This window comes from Elephas maximus, chromosome 21 (assembly GCF_024166365.1).
Source record: "Elephas maximus indicus isolate mEleMax1 chromosome 21, mEleMax1 primary haplotype, whole genome shotgun sequence".
Lineage (NCBI taxonomy): Eukaryota > Metazoa > Chordata > Mammalia > Proboscidea > Elephantidae > Elephas > Elephas maximus.
Genome location: NC_064839.1, coordinates 39347220 through 39366894, shown reverse-complemented (window position 1 = coordinate 39366894; position 19675 = coordinate 39347220). Strand labels below are relative to the sequence as shown.

Sequence of the window (19675 nt, the reverse complement as noted above, 5' to 3'; positions counted from 1 at the left end):
TATTCCACCTGGTGAGGTCCATGTGTATCATCACTGTTTATGCTGTTGAAAAAAGGTATTTGCAATGAATAAGTCATTGGTCTTGCAAAATTCTATCATGTGATCTCTGGCATCGTTTCTATTACCAAGGCCATATATATTTTCCAACTACCAAGTCTTCTTTGTTTCCAACTTTTGCGTTCCAATCACCAATAATTATTAATTCATCTTGATTGCATGTTTGGTCAATTGCAGGCTGCAGAAGTTGGTAAAAATCTTCAGTGTCTTCATTTTTGGCATTAGTGGTTGGAGCGTAAATTTGAATAACAGTTGTATTAACTAGTCTTTTTTTAGGCATATGCATATTACCACTGACAGCTTTGTACTTCAGGATAGACCTTGAAATGTTCTTTTGGACGATGAATGCAATGCCATTCCTCTTCAAGGTGTCATTCCCGGCATAGTAGACCATATGATTATTTGATTCAAAATGGCCAATACCAGTCCTTTTCAGCTCACTAATGCCTAAGATATTGATCTTTATGTGTTCCATTTCATTTTTGATGGCTTCCAATTTTCCTAGATTCATACTTCATACATTCCATGTTCCGATTATTCATAGATATTTGCAGCTGTTTCTTCTAATTTTGAGTCATGCCACATCAGCAAATAAAGGTCCAGAAAGCTTGACTCCATCCATGTCATTAAAGTCAACTCTACTTTGAGAAGGCAGCTCTTCCCAGTCGTATTTTAAGTGCTTTCCAACCTGAGGGTCTAATCTTTCAGCACTATATCAGACAATGTTCTGCTGCTATTCATAAGGTTTTCCCTGGCCAATTCTTTCAGAAGTAGAATAGCAGGTCCTTGTTCCTAGTCTGTCTCAGTTTGGAAGCTCTGCTGAAACCTGTCCACCATGGTTGACCCTGCTGGTATTTGAAGTACCAGTGACATAGCTTCCAGCATCACAGCAACATGCAAGCCACCACAGTAAGACAAAGTGGCAGATGAGTGGTGGAACTGATCTGAATACCAAGTGGATATTTGATGATAAGGAATTAACTGCTCCTTTCTTAAGGTATGAAAACGACAGTATGGTGTCTTTTAGAGACACATAATGAAGTATTTATGGATGAAGAAAAATAACATACAGGGTTGCTTCAAAATAATTCACTGGGGAGGAGGGGCAGGGTTGAGCAAGCAAGACTGATCATGTACCTATAGCTGTTGAAGCTGGGTGAGGGTTGTTCACTATACTGTTTATTCTGCTTCTGCATATCTGTGAAAACTTCTGCCTATCACTGACATAAAAAAATATATAATAATTTCTTTATGGTGGCTTCGTATCACATTTTGCATGGCCTCCAAAACCCTGCGTGATCTTGTCCTCTGCAACCTCAACTCCTCTCGTCTCCGATCACTTTTCCAGCAGCTCCCTCTGCTCCATCCACACTGGCCTTCTTGCCCTTTCCTGATCATGTGCCCAAGCATGTTTCTTCCACAAGGCCTTCATGCTTACTGTTCTTTCTCCCCAGACAGCTCTTCTCTGAGTTATTTACATGGCTTAATTCAATTCTTTTCCCCAAATATCACCCCATCAGAGAAGACATCCTTTCTAGCAAAAGAAAACAGGACCTCCCAGCATCACTTTCTATTCTCTATAGTGGTTATTTTTCTTCATAACACATCTTAATACCTGACATTAAATTATATATTTGTTTATTCATTGCAGAACACAGCTCCATGAAGGCCAATGTTTGTTCTGCTCTCCATTGGATCCCTGGCATACAGAACTAGTCCTGCCATGGAACAGGTGCCCAACAGTTTTTTGTTGATTAAGTAAAAGAATATTATTCATTTTTAATACCTTTATTTGGGTACTAAACTATGAAGAGTTCTTTATAAAGAAAATGCCTAAGTTCATCATTAGCCTTATTTATCAAGTACAGAAAGCTGAAAAGTAGTGATGAGATTCCCTGAAGATGTGAAACAAAATAGAAACATTCTTCTTGGGGAAGAATTCTAAGACATCTTTCCCCTGGTAGAAATGGTAAGAAAGTTAACATCTAATACATTCATGATACAAAAGATATTTGAGCTTTTTAAAATATGCTCATGCTTTTATCATCTGTACCCCACACTCAAGTCAAAGAATCTTCTTTATATTTTCTTGAGATTAACTTTCACTTACTTATTTCATTCAACAAATATTTACTTTACACTTACAATGTGTCAGGCACTGTGTTAGGCACTGGGGCTACAGGGGTGACTTAAATACTACTAGCTCTTAACCACTGCACCACCGGGGCTCCCAAATGGTACGGGGATGGCTAATTCCAGGCAGAAAGAAAATAAAGCCCCTGTCATTATTCTAGTTTAAGAGCCAACAAAAATCTGGAATATGACTGGATTGCGGAAAGTTTTATGATATCTATATAACATTATGTTATAATTCAAAATGCTGGCAACACAATTTATTATTACACAACTAAAAAAAAAAATAACATAAAATCCGTGAACTTTTTTTATGCTTCTTGGGTCATGGTTTTTAAATTTTGTAGTATTAAATCGGGAAAACTATTTTGACAACAAATTGGATATTTTTGTAAGACATATTGAGCAATGAATTTGCCTCACTGCATCCTTTCTTCAAGCCACTGCTACCCTTCCCACAGGACAATACCATCATAAATAGACGTTTCCTTAAGCCCAAGTAAGTACCCTATTTTGCTTTCTCAGGTAAGCCTAATATTTTTCACATTTCTTTTAGTAGTAAAGATACCAATTTAAAAGGTCTAGGTTCCAGAATGTTATACTGTTATTTTATGATAATATTGACTATTATATTTCTACAGTGCATGACATGTATACTAGGATTATTAGATTAGTAACACATCCATTCATTAAAGAAAAAGTCTGTGTGAGAAGCAGAGATAAGGAAAGCCAAAGCGGATTTACTGCACCTGTTTTTGGAATATTTGGCATTCTTAAAAAGTTAAATCCCCAGGAAGCCAGATGAGTAAAAAAAAAAAACGATGAGTAGATGACAGAAAAAACTGCACTGTCATCTTCAACATGCTAATATACATGGGTGCTGAAAATCCAACTGAAAGGGGACTGGCTTATTAGGCTGTGGCATGCTGCAATTTACGTATCTCATCCTCCAGATGTGAGGAGGGTAAATGAGAATGGGGTGTGCTCAGATCAGCAGGGGATAAGGAGGAAAATATACGTATGTACTTTGGCTATCAATTTGGCCAACTGAAGAAAAAGTTACATGTAGTAAAATGACTGACTTTTATCCTTCCTAAAATAAATCTGGCTCTTGTTACTTCTTGGCTGCATTCTGGGGCGGCCCAGAGGGCAGCACGCCTCACACTAGCCAGGCATTCTGTGTAAGCCCCTTTCGGATTTCCAACGGTAAGGGTGAATATAGATGCCCATGACTGGAAGAACTACTGAGTACGGAACCCTGCTGGCAGTGGAAGTGTAACAGGATCTTTGCAGAAAAAGGTGACCAAAACTAATGACAGGAGCTTTTTTTTTTCTCTCCCAAAATGTCCATCAGCCTTAGACAGTCATCAAAAGAAGAAAACAAAACCATTTTTAGGAAAATCAATTCTGAATATTATATTACAGCTCATATGTTATACTCGAGCCCAGCATAAAATGTTAATGTATCTAAAATTCGACAGTTAAATTTCTCATTATCCACTGCCATCGAGTCTATTCTGACTCATAGGAACCCTGTAGGACAGAGTAGAATTGCCCCATAGGGTTTCCAAGGCTGTAATCTTTATGGAAGTAGACTGCCACATCTTTCTTCCATGGAGTGGCTATTGTGTTCGAACTGCTGACCTTTCAGTTAGCATCTGAGCAACCACCGTGCCACCAGGGCTCCTCAACCATTATTCTCTCTGTGTCTCCTCATGCATGCTTGCAGCCTTTGACAACTTTCAAATATTTAGAAGAAGAAAAGTATGTCAATAGTTAATTTTTTTAATTTAGTATTTCCCAATAGACATGCAATATTGGATAAATGGAAGAGTAAAATGAAATAGAAAAGCTACGAGTAAGAAGAGCAGCCACAACATGTAGCCAGTAATCCTCAGTGGGAATGTTAGCATTTCATACTTATAAAGTAAATGCAAGTATACCTAAAATATAGTTCAGTGATTTGTTTGCTCTATAGATAAGCAGTTAAAAAAAAAGTTCTCTATAGCTTTTGACTATGGAGATTTTAAAACATATACAAGGAAAACAGAATATAACAAATCCTAATGTATCCACCACGCAGACTCAACAATTATTAACATTTTCTTATTCTGGTTTCATCTATACCTTCAACTACTCCTCACTCTGTTGTTATTGTTTTTACATTTTTTAGGTAAAATTTAGATACATTGGAATGCACAAATATTAAACATACAATTTTAACAAATGAATCCATGTAACCCATCTGCCTATCACAATATGGAACATCTCTACCACCTCAAAAAGCTTCCAGTGCCCCTTCCCAGCCAGACTATCTGCAGAGTACAACAATGCTTATCCCAGAGAGACATGTTTTTTCCAGCACAGATGAAAATTAAGGAAAGCCAACTCCTCAAATCCACCACACTTTATATTTCAAGCTGCTCAAAGTTTTATAATCAGCTTCCTACAGGAATGACAGTGCAAGAATTTGACATTCAAACTAAATCCAAGTACCATTCTCTTCACAGAGAATATTCAGACAGAATCTTAAGAGGAAAAAAACAAAACAAAACAAATGAGGTCTTCAAACAATACATAACAAAAAGCCCTACTTCTAAAGCTATTTATCCTTTCATTTATCTCAATAGTATCACAAACAAAATTACAGGTCCATAAACACAACCAGAGAAACAAATAGTAATAATAAAATACAAAGTGGCAAAATAATAGCAGCAATATTATTATAATGGGATTTTTAACCAGCCACTACAATGATACATGTTGGGCAGATGACATTAAATCCTCAATACCTGTTCCCCAGAAAAGTAGTAACAGGAGCAATAGCAGCAGGAATACTGGTAATGATAATAAGAGCAGCTAATAAATACTAGTGTGGAGAAGAAGGGATTCAAAGGTAGTTCTCTCTAACTCTACTGTGGAGCAATACAGATAAACATGCATGCTACTAACATTATACATAACCTTTAAAAAAAATTTTTTTTTTTTCTTACAAGGTATTTTCTTATGCCTATTTAAGTCTTATTTTCTGTCCTCGCCACTTCAATCATGCTGGTAAAACCCCTCTCCTCTCTCCCACAAGTCCCCCCTTTAGCCCATACCCTTTAACGTCAAGTTGATTCCGACTCATGCGACCCTGTAGAGAAGGAAATTCTACCAAGAATTCTGCCCTCTTGGAGAAGGGCTGTAGAGAAGCCTCCACCCTCAGTTCCCCTCATCTGGCCCCAACCCCATCCCCAGGGAGGAACTTGAATTTCTAAGGCTGAGGAGAGTCTGAGAATGGGCTAAATTTTTTTTTTGTGTGTGTGTGGTGCTGAGCGTATATGGCCTCCTTCTTTTGAACTTAGGCTCTTTCTAGATCCCTTGTGTGGAAACAGGGGTAAGGAGATTAACTTCTCCACTTGTGACTGAGTGGGGCTGAAGGTTAGGTCAGCCCTTCACTGAGGACAGGTCATCTACCAGCCATTGGGGGGTGGGAGCATGCTGCTCTGGGAAGGCCTTGGGTCCTAGGCACATTTCTTTGCCTTGATGAGGCTGACACCATGATCAACATTTGGGTCTTGTGTCGCTTCCCTAAACTAGTCATACTCTGGGGAGGAGAGATGTAACCAGCTAGGGTCCCTACCTTCCAACAAGGTATAATCTTTATCATTTGTCTCAGCTCATAGCATCTGGACCACACCTTTTCCTTTTTCAGTGTCCCTCCAGCTGTATAAAGGAATATAAATACGCCAGGGTGGGGAGGAGAGTTGAGGGGAGTTACCTTTTCTCACACCCTGGCTACTTAAAGGAGGTTCTTTTTCTCATTCCCAGGGGTGTACTATCCCCTCCTCTTACCTCCCCTCTTCCTTCCTTCCCCCTCCCCCCTCCATCATCTCCATGAATGTTTGGAATTGCAAACTGTAGGTAACACGTATTCAACCAAGCATGAACTGGTACCAATTTCTAGCCAGTGCTGCTGTTACCTTGTTCTCCTCTGGAGTGAAGAGGATTCGGAATGTGGATGGCACTCCTGGGGCAACTTTGTGGCCAATATCTTTGGGGCTGATTACTTTAAAGTAAGGTGAGCTTTCCTCAATGACTTTGACCATCCTTGGAATCTGCAAGAAAAATATACCATGATGGATGTTGTGCATGTGCAAAAGTAGAAGAAAAGGCACAGGATTTGGAGTTAAACATAGACTGAAGTCTCCATCTACTACGTATTACCTGTGCGACCATGGTCAAGTCTAAATTTCAGTTGCCTCAACTGCAAAGGGAGATGACAGTACCTGTCTTTAGCCCAGTGTTCCACACAAAGTAAGCACTCAATGCATTTTAGTATTAATTTTTATTAACGTTATTATATTATTGCAACTCTTTGTTCATTTTATTATTTAGGTGAAACTATCTTCAAATTTTTTTTTTTATCTTCAAAGACTAACTGCTTAATCAAATTTTTTTTTTTTATCTTCAAAGACTAACTGCTTAATCAGCTAAAAAAAACCCACTCACATAGCAGAGTTAATCTGGATTTCCCAGCATTCGAGAATTGTTCTTGGAGAAAAAACCAAACATACTGCATTGCTCCTATGGTGCATCCCCTATACCTGATGTGTTATTACATCCTCACAATAACCTCTGAGCTTCATTGTGACTCCCATTCTATGACGAGGAAACAGACATTTGCCCAAAGTGGCACAGCTTTACCATACAGTAGTGTTGGGAGTCAAGTCCTGGCTTGCCTCCACCCTGCCTCTCTATGGGTTGTCCTAACTAAACAAGGCCATGAAGAGCAAAGAGAGCAGTGTAGTATTCCCAAGGCCAGTCTCGAGCAGCTTCAAACTGTTTCATTCTTTTAAAGTCGTATTTCCCTGCTCTGCTTGCCTCACCCAGAGCTACATTTCTTTGTCTACCTCAGATAGATCAAGCAATAAAGGAAATGCAATTAAAAGGAGAAGAAGTGGTCAGTAGTGGAGAGTTCAAGGGCATAAGAAAAGCAGAAGGATTAAAAAAAGAGAAAGAAAGAAAAAGGTCCTAAAGGGCAGAGGAGGGTTATCTATAAAATATGACCACAAGTCTCAGGTGAAAAATGAGCAAAAGAGAACTCCCTTAACCTCTGAAGACTGTAACTCAGGTGGGGAAGAGAAGAAGAAATTCAGAAATAACTCAGGCAGCGACAATCATAAGACTAGAGGTTGGTGAGGTAAGGAAGAGATGTGTGCAGGTTTGCTAGCAATGGAATGGGCTTGCTGCAAAAGGAAGGATGCAGTAGCATTTATGACATGCTGAAAGATGCTGCATAAACTTGCTGGGAATATTTTTAGTAAGAGAGTCATTATGGATTAGAAACTGGAAAGGAAAATAGCAATAAACTCTATAACAGCAATAACAATATTGGTTTAGCGCTTACTATATGACAGGCACTGAACTAAGTACTTTATATTCATTATCTCATTTAATAATCAAAACAACCCACTGAAAAAGGTACTATTGGGATGGAGCCAACATGGTGCCGTAGACAGAAGCACCATGTTGACCCTCTGCAGCAAAGGCCTGAAAAACTAAGTAAAACAGGTACAAATGTCAATCCTGGAAACTTAAGCATCAAATGGAGGGATAAAGAACTAGACCAAACGCCGAATGGAAGAACAAACTGATGGAAAACAGAATGAGGAGAGATATGGAGTGGAGGTCCCCTGCCAACTAACACAGCACAGTGTCGCCACCTTGGATCACAACCAGCAAGGACCCCAGAGATGGAGTACAGGAAGACATCTTCATAGAGCTCCCAACAGGAGACAGAGTACCTGCTAACAAGAGAAACATGCTTTCCCACCCCCCTCATCCTTCTGCCCCATATGTCACTTCTACCCTTTCCCATCTGGACAAGCTGCGCTGGCTTGGCTAGAGAGCCACCAGCCTGCCGACATACCGGGTCCACTGCACCCCGACTGGCTGGTTCCCACCACAACACTTCTTTTTCCCTTTCTTCTTTTTCTTTCTCCCTCCCACCTAGCCCAATATACCAACTCCACACCTTCCCAAAAGGCTACACTGTGCTGCTTGTTGACAGAGCCACTTCCCCACAGCTGTCTCAGGTCTGCCATGCCTCTACCTGCTGGCTCCTACCATATCATTTTTTTAACTTAAAAAAAATTTGTTTTCTTTTTTCCCCTTTCTTTCTCCCACCTAGCCTTATATGCCACCTCCACCCCTTGCCACTGGGCCATAATGCACAACCTCGGCTAAAGAGCTACCAGCTGCCACTGCCCAGGGTCCACCATGTCCCCACCCACTGGATCCTGCCATGGTGCCATTTTTTTTTCTCTTCTTTCCCTTCTTTCTCCCTCCCACCTACCCCCATATGTCACCTCTCCTCCCTTCAAGCCTGCCCTTGGGTCTGCCCTGCCCTCCCTTGCCAGTCCCCACTTGCTGGCCCTCACTGTCCTGCCAGTTTATTTATTTCAATATTTTTATTATTTCTTTTCTTTTCTCTTTCTTCCTTTTCTTTTTCCTTCCCACCTAGCCCTGTATGCCACCTCCCCACCTTCCCACTGGACTCCACTGCATCGCTACAGCTAAAAGCCACCAGCACACCAGCGTGCCACTACCTAGGTTTGCCCTGCCCCCCTCACCAGCCTCCACCACCTCTCCAACTTTTTTTCTCCCACCTAGGCCAGAATGTCATGTCCCATCCCTTCCCACTGGCCCCTGACTTCACCCCACCTCCACTGGCTGGTCTCCACCACGCCACCATATTTTTTCTTTTTTTCCCTTTATTCCTTTTTCTTTCTCCCCTTGCACCTGGTGCTGTACACCACCCTCTCTTCCTGCCAGTCACCACTGTGATGCTGCAGCTACAGCATCCCCAGCACTCAGGCCTGCTGCCACACTGGGCCCACACCACACCTCCCCTCCCACTACAAAACCAGCTGCTGAATGGATGGGAGCAAGCCCATACCACACTCCGTCTGACACCCCTGCCTATCTGGCAAAGGGCTATGAACACCCCCCAAACCACTGGACCAACATCAGGAGGCAGATAGTGTCCGCTCAGTCTGTCTTCAGCCACCTTGTCAAAACAGTGTACTGTGAAGCTGGCTTGCCCTGCCTGCTGCCACCCTGCCCACCTGGACAAGGTGGTGAGAACTATAGTGCCCATAGATGAGTAAGCAGCAAAGCACTGGCCCACCCACACTGACATATTGGAACAAAAAAAAAAGGAGGACAAAACAAATGAACATACAATTAATATAGAAAATAATACCTTAACGTCTAAGAGGCAGCAGACAATATCGAAACGTATAAAAAAGAGGACAAGATGGCTCCAGCAAGTGACCAAAATAAAGAACCAGATGACCTTCTGGTAGAAGAAAGAGCAGTGGAACTATTTGATATGGAATTCAAAAGACTAATATTTAGGGCTTTCCAAGAGATTAGGAAAGAGATCAAGGAAAAGACAGACAAAACCAAGGAAAAAAAATAGACAAAATCATTGAAAACACAGATAAAGTCAACAAAAACACAGCCAAAATCAAAGAAAACACAAAGCAATAGAAGAATTCAAGAAAATAATATCAGAACAAAATGTCAAAATAAATAAACAATTAGAAATCATACAAAAACAGCAACTAGAAATCCAAAAGATAAACAATAAAATTTCAGAAATGGACAACTTATTAGAAGGTCTTCGGAGCAAATTTGAAACAATGGAAGACAGAATCAGTGAGACTGAAGACAAAACCGTGGATGATACTTTGAGGAAAAATTGGAGAAAAGAATGAAGAAAACCTAAGAACTATGTGAGACATAATGAAAAGCAAAAATCTGCATGTAATTGGAGTTCCAGAACAGGGGGAGAAAATGGAAAACAGAGAGAAGGCTGTTGAAGATTTGCTTACAGAAAACTTCCCAAATATCATGAAAGATGAAAAAGTGACCATCCAAGAAGCTCAATGAACCTCCTATAGGATATACCCCAAAAGAAAGTCACCAAGACATATCATAACCATACTTGCAAAACCAAAGGCAGAGAAAGAATTCCGATAACAGCTCGAGAAAAATGAAAAGTCACTTACAAAGGAGAAAAGATAGGACTAATCACTGATTGCTTGGCAGAAACTACACAGGCAAGAAGGCAATGGGATGACATATATAAAGCACTGAAAGAAAAAAACTGCCAACCAAGAATAATACATTCTGCAAAACTCTCAAATATGATGGCAAAAATTAGGACATGGGCAGATAAAAAGAAATTAAGGGAATTTGTAAAAACCAAACCAAATTTACAATTCATATTAAAGGGTATCCCTTCGTTAGAGAACCAACATCAGTCAACAACCAGAGTCTATGACACAGGACAGCATGAGCCAAATACCAACCTAGGCAAGGAATTCTCAATAATAAAACAAAGCTAAAAGGCTTGAAACAGGGAAACAGAGATGTCAATCTGTAAATGACAACAACATCAAAACAACGAAAGGGGGAATAAACAGCATAGGCATAGAACTTTCAAATGGAGAGGAAGTCAAGGCAATATCAAGTAATAAAAGACTAGTTCAAACTTAGGAAGATAAGAGTAAATTTCAAGGTAACCACAAAGAAAGTTAACGAATCTACTTATCAGAATAAAAAAAGGAAGAAAAACATAAAGACTCACTAAACACAAAATTTATAACAATGAAAGAGAAGAAAATCCACAAACAAAAGGAATTCAGCACAGGACAGTAATAGGAACAAAGAAAACATCAGCACCACACACAAAAAAAAGCACAACAGTATGACAGCAATAAACTCATACCTATCAATAATCACACTGAATGTAAATAGCTTAAAAGCACCCACGAGGAGACAGAGAATGGTACAATGGATTTAAAAAAAAAAAGACTCATTAATACGCTGTCTACAAGAGACACACCTTAGACACAAAGACATAAATATATTAAAAATCAAACGATGGAAAAAATACATCAAGCAAACAGTAGCCAAAAAAGGGCACCACTGGCAATACTAATCTCAGATAAAATAGACTTTAAGGCAAAATCCACCATAAAAGACAAGGAAGGGCATTATATAATGATTAAAGGGACAATCCACCAAGAAGACATAACCTTAATAAATATCTACACACCCCAGGATAGGACTCCAAAATACATAAAATGAACTCTAACCACACTGAAAAGAGAAATAGAGAATTTCACAATAATAGTAGGAGGAGATTTCAACACAACACTCTTGGTAAAGTACAGAACATCTAGAAAGAAATACAACAAAGACACAGGAGATCTAAAGGTCAAAACCAACGAACTTCACTTCATAGACATACATAGAATGCTCCACCAAACAGCAGCAAAGTATACATTCTTTACAAATGCACATGAAACATTCTCTAGAATAGACCACATCTTAGGTCGCGAAGCAACCTTCAATAAAATCCTAAACAATGAAATAATACAAATCATTCTTTCTTATTATAACACCATAAAAGTAGAAATCAGTAATAGGAAGATCAAGGAGACAAAAAAAAAAAAAAAAAAAAAAAAAACCCACAACTACATGGAAAATAAATAACACCTTACTTAAAAACAACTGGGTAATAAAAGAAACCAAAGAGGGAATCAAAAAAATCCCTAGAATCAAATAAGAATGAAAACACATCATACCAAAACCTTTGGAACACACACTGCCTTTGTTCAGAAGTCAATTTATAGCAATTAACACACACATCAAAAAAGAAGAACAGGCCAATATCAAAATGTTAGCACTACAACTTGAACAAATAAAAAGAGAACAGCAAAAGAAGCCCACAGGCCCCAGAAGAAAAAAAATAGTAAAGATTAGAGCAGAAATAAAGAACAGAAAAACAATAGAAAAAATCAACAAGACCGAAAGTTAGTTCTTTGAAAATATGAACAAAATTGACAACAATGGGCCAAACTGACAGAAGAAAAACAGTAGAGGAAATGAATAACCCACATAAGAAATGAGATGGAGGACATTACAACAGACTCAACTAAAATAAAAAGGATCTTAACAGAACACTATCAAAAATTGTACTCCAACAAATTTGAGAATTAGAGGAAGTGGACAAATTTCTAGAAATAGACTACCTACCTAAGCTAACACAAACTGAGATAGAAAATCTGTACATACCCATAACAAGAGAAGAGATGGAAGAAAAAAAAACTCCCAACAAAAGCCCCAGCCCTGATGGCTTCACTGGAGAATTCTACAAACATTCAGAGAAGAGTTCACACCAGTATTACTAAAACTATTTCAGAGCATAGAAAAGGAAGAAGTATTCTTGAATTCATTCTATGAAGCCAGCATACCCTGGTACCAAAGGCAGGCAAAGACAACACACACAAAAAAAGAAAATTACAAATGAATATCTTTCATGAATATAGATGCAAAAATTTTCAACAAAAATCTATCCAACAGAATTCAGCATTTTATCAAAAAGAATAATACACCACAAACAAGTGGGATTAACACTAGATTTTTTTATGCAAGGATGGTTCAACACTAGAAAATCAATCAATGTAATCCACCACATAAATAGAACAAAAGAAAAGAATCATATGACCATCTCAATTGATGCAGAAAAGGCATTCGACAAAGTCCAACACCTATTCCTGAGAAAAACTATCAATAAAATAGGAATAGAAGGGAAATTCCTCAAAATAATTAAGGGCATCTATACAAAAACAAACAGCCAACATCATTCTCAATGGAGAGAGGCTGAAAGCACTTCCCGTGAGAATGGGAACAAGACAGGTATGCCCTTTATCACCACTCCTATTTATCATTGTGCTGGAAGTCTTAGCTAGAGCAATAAAGCAAGAAAAAGAAATTAAGGTCATTCAAATTGGAATGGAAGAAGTAAAACTATCCCTATTCACAGCTGATATGATTCTATACACAGAGAATCCCAAAGATTCTACAATAATACTACTGGAACTAACAGAAAGATTTGGCAGAATAACACGATACAAGATTAACAGATAAAAATCAGTTGGATTCCTATACATTAACAATGAGAACTTCGAAAAGGAAATCAGGAAAACAATACCATTTATAATAGCCCCTAAAAAGATAAAATACTTAGGAATAAATCTAACAAGGGATGTAAAAGACCTATACAAAGAAAATTACAAAACACTCTTGAAAGAAACCAAGAGAGACCTACATAAATGGAAAAACATACCATGCTCGTGGATGGGAAGACTCAACACTGTAAAAACGTCAAATCTACCCAAAGAGATATAGAAATATAATGCAATCCCAATCCAAATACCAACAGCATTCTCTAATGAGTGAGAAAAACTAATCATTAACTTTATATGGAAAGGGAAGAGGCTCTGGATGAGCAAATTATTACTGAAGAAAAAGAACAAAGTAGGAAGCCTCACACTACCTGATCTCAGAACCTACTACACAGCTACAGTAGTCAAAACAGCCTGATACTGGTACGACAGGCACATAGACCAAAGGAACAGAATTGCAAACCCACCCATCAACAGATGAATGGATAAACAAACTATTGTACATACACACAATGGAATACTATGCAATGATAAAGAACAATGATGAATCTGCGAAGCATCTCACAACATAGATGAATCGGGAGAGCATTATGCTGAGTGAAATAAGTCAATCACAAAAGGACAAATATTGCAGGAGACCACTACTATAAAAACTCACGAAAAGGTTTACACAAAAAAAGAAACAATCCTTGATGGCTGTGAGGGAGGGGAGGGGTAGGAGGGAAGAACACTAAATAGACAATAGGTAAGTGGTAACTTTGGTGAAGGTTAAGACAGTTCATAATACTGGGGAGCCAGCACAACTTGTCTTAGGAAGGTCATGGAAGCTCCATAGATACATTCAAACTCCCTGAGGAACCAAATTACCAGCTGAGGGCTCTGGGGACTATGGTCTTGGGGAACATCTAGCTCAACTGGCATAACATATTTTATAAAGAAAATGTTCTACGTCCTACTTTGGCGAGTAGCGTCTGGGGTCTTACAAGCTTGCGAGCGGCCATTTAAGATACTCTACTGGTCTCACCCCATCTGGAGCAAGGGGGAAAGAAGAAAACCAAAGACACAAAGGAAAGATTAGTCCAAAGGATTAATGGAACACAACTACCACAGCTTCCGCCAGACTGAGTCCAGTACAACTAGATGGTGCCCAGCTACCACTACTGACTGCTCTGACAGGGATTACAACAGAGGGTCCTGGACAAAGCTAGAGAAAAATGTAGAACAAAACTCTAACTCACACACACACAAAAAAAGACCAGACTTACCGGTCTGACACAGACTGGAGAAACCCCAAGAATATGGACCCCAGACACCTTCATAGCTCAGTACTGAAGTCACTCCTGAGGTTCACCCTTCCGCCAAAGATTAGACAGGCCCATTAAACAAAACCAGACTAAATGGGCACACCAGCCCAAGGGCAAGGATGAGATGGCAGGAGGGGACAGGAAAGCTGGTAATGGGGAACCCAAGGTCGAGAAGGAGAGAGTATTGACATGTCGTGGGGTTGGAAACCAATGTCAGTATGGAAACCAATTAATACAGTATGTGTATTAATGTTTAATGAGAAACTTGTTTGCTCTGTAAACCTTCATCTAAAGTACAATAAAAAATTTAAAAAAAAAAAGAATTGAGAACCCAGACATAAATCCATTCACCTATGGTCAGCTTGTCCTTGACAAAGGACCAAAGTCCATTAAATGTGGAAAAGACAGTCGTTTTAACAAATGGTGCTGGCAAAACTGAATGTTCATCTGTAAAAAAATGAAACAGGACCCATACCTCACACCATACACAAAAACTAACTTAAAATGGATCAAAGACCTAAATACAAAATCTAAAATGACAAAGACATAAATATAAAACCTAAAATGACAAAGATTGTGGAAGAAAAAATAGGGACAAAGCTAGGGGCCCTAATAAAAAAAAACAAAAAAACAAAAAAAAACTAGGGGCCCTAATACATGGCATAAATTCAATACAAACCATAAATAACAATGCACAAACACCAGAAGATAAACTAGATAACTGGGAGCTCCTAAAAATTAAACACTTAAGTTCATCAAAAGACTTCACCAAAAGAGTAAAAAGAGAACCTAGAGACTGGGAAAAGGTTTTTGGCTACAATATATCTGACGAGGGTCTAATCTCTAAAATCTATAAGATACTGCAACACCTCAATAACAAAAAGACAAGTAATCTAATTAAAAAAAGGGCAAAGGATATGAACAGACACTTCACCAAAGAAGACATTCAGGCAGCTAACAGACACATGAGAAATTACTCAGGATCATTAGCCATTAGAAAAATGCAAATCAAAACTATAATGAGATACCATCTCATCCTGACATTACTGGCACAAAAAAAAAAAAAAAAAAACAGAGAATAACAAATGTTGGAGAGGTTGCGGGGAGATTGGAATTCTTACGCACTGCCGGTGGGAATGTAAAATGGTACAGCCACTGTGCAAAATGATACAGCAGCTCCTTAAAAAGCTAGAAATAGAAATATCATATGATCCAGGAATCTGACACCTGGGAATACATCCTAGAGAAATAAGAGCTGTCACACAAATAAACTTATGCACATCCATGTTCATTGTGGCATTATTCACAATGGCAAAAAGATGGACACAAAGTAGGGGCCTACCAACAGATGAATGGATAAACAAATTATGGTACATACACACGATGGAGTACTACGCAATGATAAAGAATAATGATAAATCAATGAAACATCTCACAACATGGATGAATCTGGAGAGAATTATGCTGAGTAAAATAAGTCAATCACAAAAGAACAAATAGTGTATGAGACCATGATTATAAAAACCCAAGAAAAGGTTTACACACAGAAAAAAAAAAAAACTTTGGTGGGTGAGAAGTCACTAACTAAATAATAGGTAAGTGTTAACTTTGGTAAAAGGAAAGACAACACACAATATAGGGGAAGTTAGCACAACCTGACCACGGCAAAGCCATAGAAGCTTCCTAGATACATCCAAACACCTTGAAGAACCAAGTTACTGGGGCTGAGGACTGGAGATCACGGTCTCAGGGGATATCTAGGTCAATTGATATAACATAGCTCATAAAGAAAATGTTCTCCATTCTACTTTGGTAAGTAGTGTCTAGGGTGTTGAAAGCTTGCAAGCAGCCATCTAAGATACATCCATTGGTCCCATCATGTATGGAGCAAAGGAGAATGAAGAAAACCAAAGACATAAGGAAAATATCGGTCCAAAGGACGAATGGATGACATGAACCACAGCTTCCACCAGCCTGACCCCAGAAGAACTAGATGGCGCCTGGCTACCACCACCAACTGCTCTGACAGGGATCACAATAGAGGGTCCCAGACAGAGTGGGAGAAATATGTAGAACAAAATTTAAATTCATAAAAAAAGACCAGACTTACTCCTCTGACAGAGACTGGAGGAACCCCCAAGACTATGGCCCCCCGGCGCCCTGCTCACTCAGAACTGAAGCCACTCCCAAAGTTCACCTTTTAGCCAAAGATTTAGGCAGGCCTATAAAACAAACAATAACGCACATGAGGAATGTGTTTCTTAGTTCAACCATGTATACAAGACCAAATGGGTAACACCTGTCCAAAAGCAAAGACAAGAAGGCAGGAAAGGACAGGTAACCTGGACAAATGACCATGGGGAAGCTGGGGTGTAAAGGGAAAGGGGGAGAGTACTGACACTTTGTGATGATTGCAACCAATGTTACAAATAGCTTGGGTATAAATTTTTGAATGAGGTACTAATTTGCACTGTAAACTGTCACCTAAAACACAACGAAATTAACAATAAAAAACTCAAAAAAAAAAAAAAACTCAAGTAAACAAAAAAGGTACTGTCATTATCCCATGCCTTGGTGAAATGAAGTGACTTGCCCAAGGACTTAAACTGCGAGGTGGCACAGCTGTAATATGAACCCAAGCTAGTCTGACTCTGGAGTGTGGGTGCTTATAATCGTAATTGAAGTCGAATTGCGTTGTGGCTTATAGAACAGCCATGGCTTATTCTCACCTTGTGTGTGAAAGAGACAAAAATTAATGACCAAACAGGCTATCTTTTGCACTCCATGCCAGTGAGAAAGCAGATAAACAGGGAATGGCACATAAAGTTTCTCGGTGCTTGAAATCTGACCCAGTGGTTCCTTCTAAGACCATGAACTATGGCAGCAGAGAAGCAGGCTTATGTCAGCCACCTTGAACTGGGGCCCTGGGAGTAACTCACCTAAGAACAAGTATGCCTCCCTGAGAGAAAGCAGTCTACTTATTAATAGCTGGACTTTCCCTTTTCAGAGGGTGTCCTTCAACATTCTGGCTGTATTGTACCCAGATGTTACCTATAGGAACTGAGTGCTCTTTGGCAGACAAAACTTACACATGCTCCTTGCCCTTGATTTGGGCTCATATACACCTAGTGTTAATCATTCCTTGTCTAGGGTCAGGGATGAGTGGTCAAGAGTTCCTTTGGACTAGCTACTCTCTGCCTTTAATAACCTAAAACTACCTGAGCAAGAGTCAAACAAAATGGAGAAAGGGAAGAAGAGAACTGGAAGTGAGAAACTGAATTAGTTGGCTGCCCTACATGAAAAGATGAAGAGTCCTAATATCTATACAACATACCTCTTCTTGAGGTCTAGGAATGTAACCCTGAGTCCCTTAGATTCTTTTTCTTCTCTCTGCCTGCCCTTTTGTCTTCTGTCCCATGAGCTTCTCTTGCTAGCACTGCAGCAAAGAACAAAATGTACCATTTTCTCTAGAGTCTGACTTTGCTGCCACTAAATCACCTCATTGGTTTCTGAAAGGCATCACTGATTTCTTTAATGAGCTACTGCACTGAATATGTCTTCCCATTTACCTTGGATTCTTGCATAGTCTTCACTTATTTTTCTCTTTTTTCTTACAGTTAGAATTTTTTTGTCCCCACATCTTTAACCAAAAAACCAAACCAAACCCAACCCAGTGCCGTCGAGTCGATTCCAACTCATAGAGACCCTATAGGACAGAGTAGAACTGCCCCACAGAGTTTACAAGGAGCACCTGGCAGATTCGAACTGCTGACCCTTTGGTTTGCAGCCGTAGCACTTAAGCAGTATGCTACCAGGGTTTCCCCCAACATCTTTAAAAAAAAAAAAAATTTTTTTTTTTTACTCCCGTAAATAGTCCTACATGTCTTTATACCCGAAGTTTAGCATCTCTCAGATGCCTTCTTTCCCATCTGATTACTTCTCACACTTAACTGTGTTTCATGCTGACCTTCCATGTTATACTTTCTTCCGTTCTTGTTAGATGTCAAGGAAATCCTTAGGCATTTAATACCTTTTCCTGAAATAAACCCTAAGTCATCTTTAAAGAAAAAGACAGAGACTAGAGAAGAAAGCCTCAGCTGCAATCACAAGGAGAGAAGGTAAAGACAGTGGAAGACACTTTCCAAACTATCTACAGACAAAACGTGAAGTAGAAGGGAGGAGACAGAATAGGAGGAAAAAGATTTACATTTTTTATAAGAAAAAAGAAATAAAAAAAAAAAAGAACTTGCAGAATTGTGTAAATGCATTGGCTCAGTGATTGCAATTCCTGTAAGTACAGCGCCAACACTGAATTAGGGAATTGGTAGCTCTAGTGCAGAGTATGTAAACATTAATAGTAATTGCCTTGTCTTAAATGAAAAGCTAACCCAACTGGCCATATCTGAAACCTTCATTCAATCCATTTAGTCAATCCTTTATTCAATAGATAGTGCATGTTTTGGAGATTTACCTTTTTTTCGGCACTGTTCTGGGACTGAACACATAGTAACAAACAATTGAATACAACCTTGTCTTCACTAAACTTATAGTCAAAGGGCATGCTTTTCAGTTTATTTTTTTTAGATCTTTCAAATTAAAGAACTTGTCTAAGATTCTACAGGGTCCCATTTTATTTAAGCCCTTTTTATGTATCCTGGAAAGGTTCAGCCATCCCAGTGAACATACTTACTTTGTCATTGTTCCTCAAAATCAGTGGAACTTCATAGACTTCACAGGGAGTATAGTTCTGAAATATAATTTCTGATGGAAAGGGTTGAAATAATGCCTGATCCAGGTCAATTCCTGAAAACTGCAGTTCAAAGAAGAAATTAATCATACAGTCACACAGTGGCAAGATTATTATTGGAAGGTAAGAAAATACTAGATAGACCTATGGACATTAAAACTAAAAACACAGGGCATATTCAAAAAAGGGCTAACCACTATAAATATTATTAGTTATAATTACTGATGATGTTATTTTCATCAAATGCTTTAATACAAGAGAAAGTAGAAATTTTAGACCTCAATTTAAAAAAAAGGCCAATAAGAACACTAACCCCAAATTTCCATTTCTGATAATAGTGAATGTGGTAATTTGAACTAACTCCCCTACGATAATAACTAGAAAAGTTAATTCAACAAATATCCACC

The 19675-nt window shown here is 38.9% G+C and overlaps 1 protein-coding gene across 18 annotated transcripts in view; it reads right to left on the bottom strand.

The window, feature by feature from the left end:
• The window catches only part of HYDIN (HYDIN axonemal central pair apparatus protein), a 443907-nt gene that overhangs the window by 379236 nt on the left and 44996 nt on the right, over nucleotides 1-19675 (bottom strand). For all 18 annotated transcript variants that reach the window (XR_007514557.1, XR_007514558.1, XR_007514559.1 and 15 more), the window contains 2 exons: nucleotides 19212-19331; nucleotides 6156-6290 (listed from right to left, as the gene is read on the bottom strand). Coding sequence is in view for 14 of the 18 variants with exons in the window: in XM_049863606.1 (XP_049719563.1) it covers nucleotides 6156-6290; nucleotides 19212-19331 (255 nt within the window). In the remaining 4 variants the exon portion in view is untranslated. The remainder of the gene's footprint in view (nucleotides 1-6155; nucleotides 6291-19211; nucleotides 19332-19675) is intronic.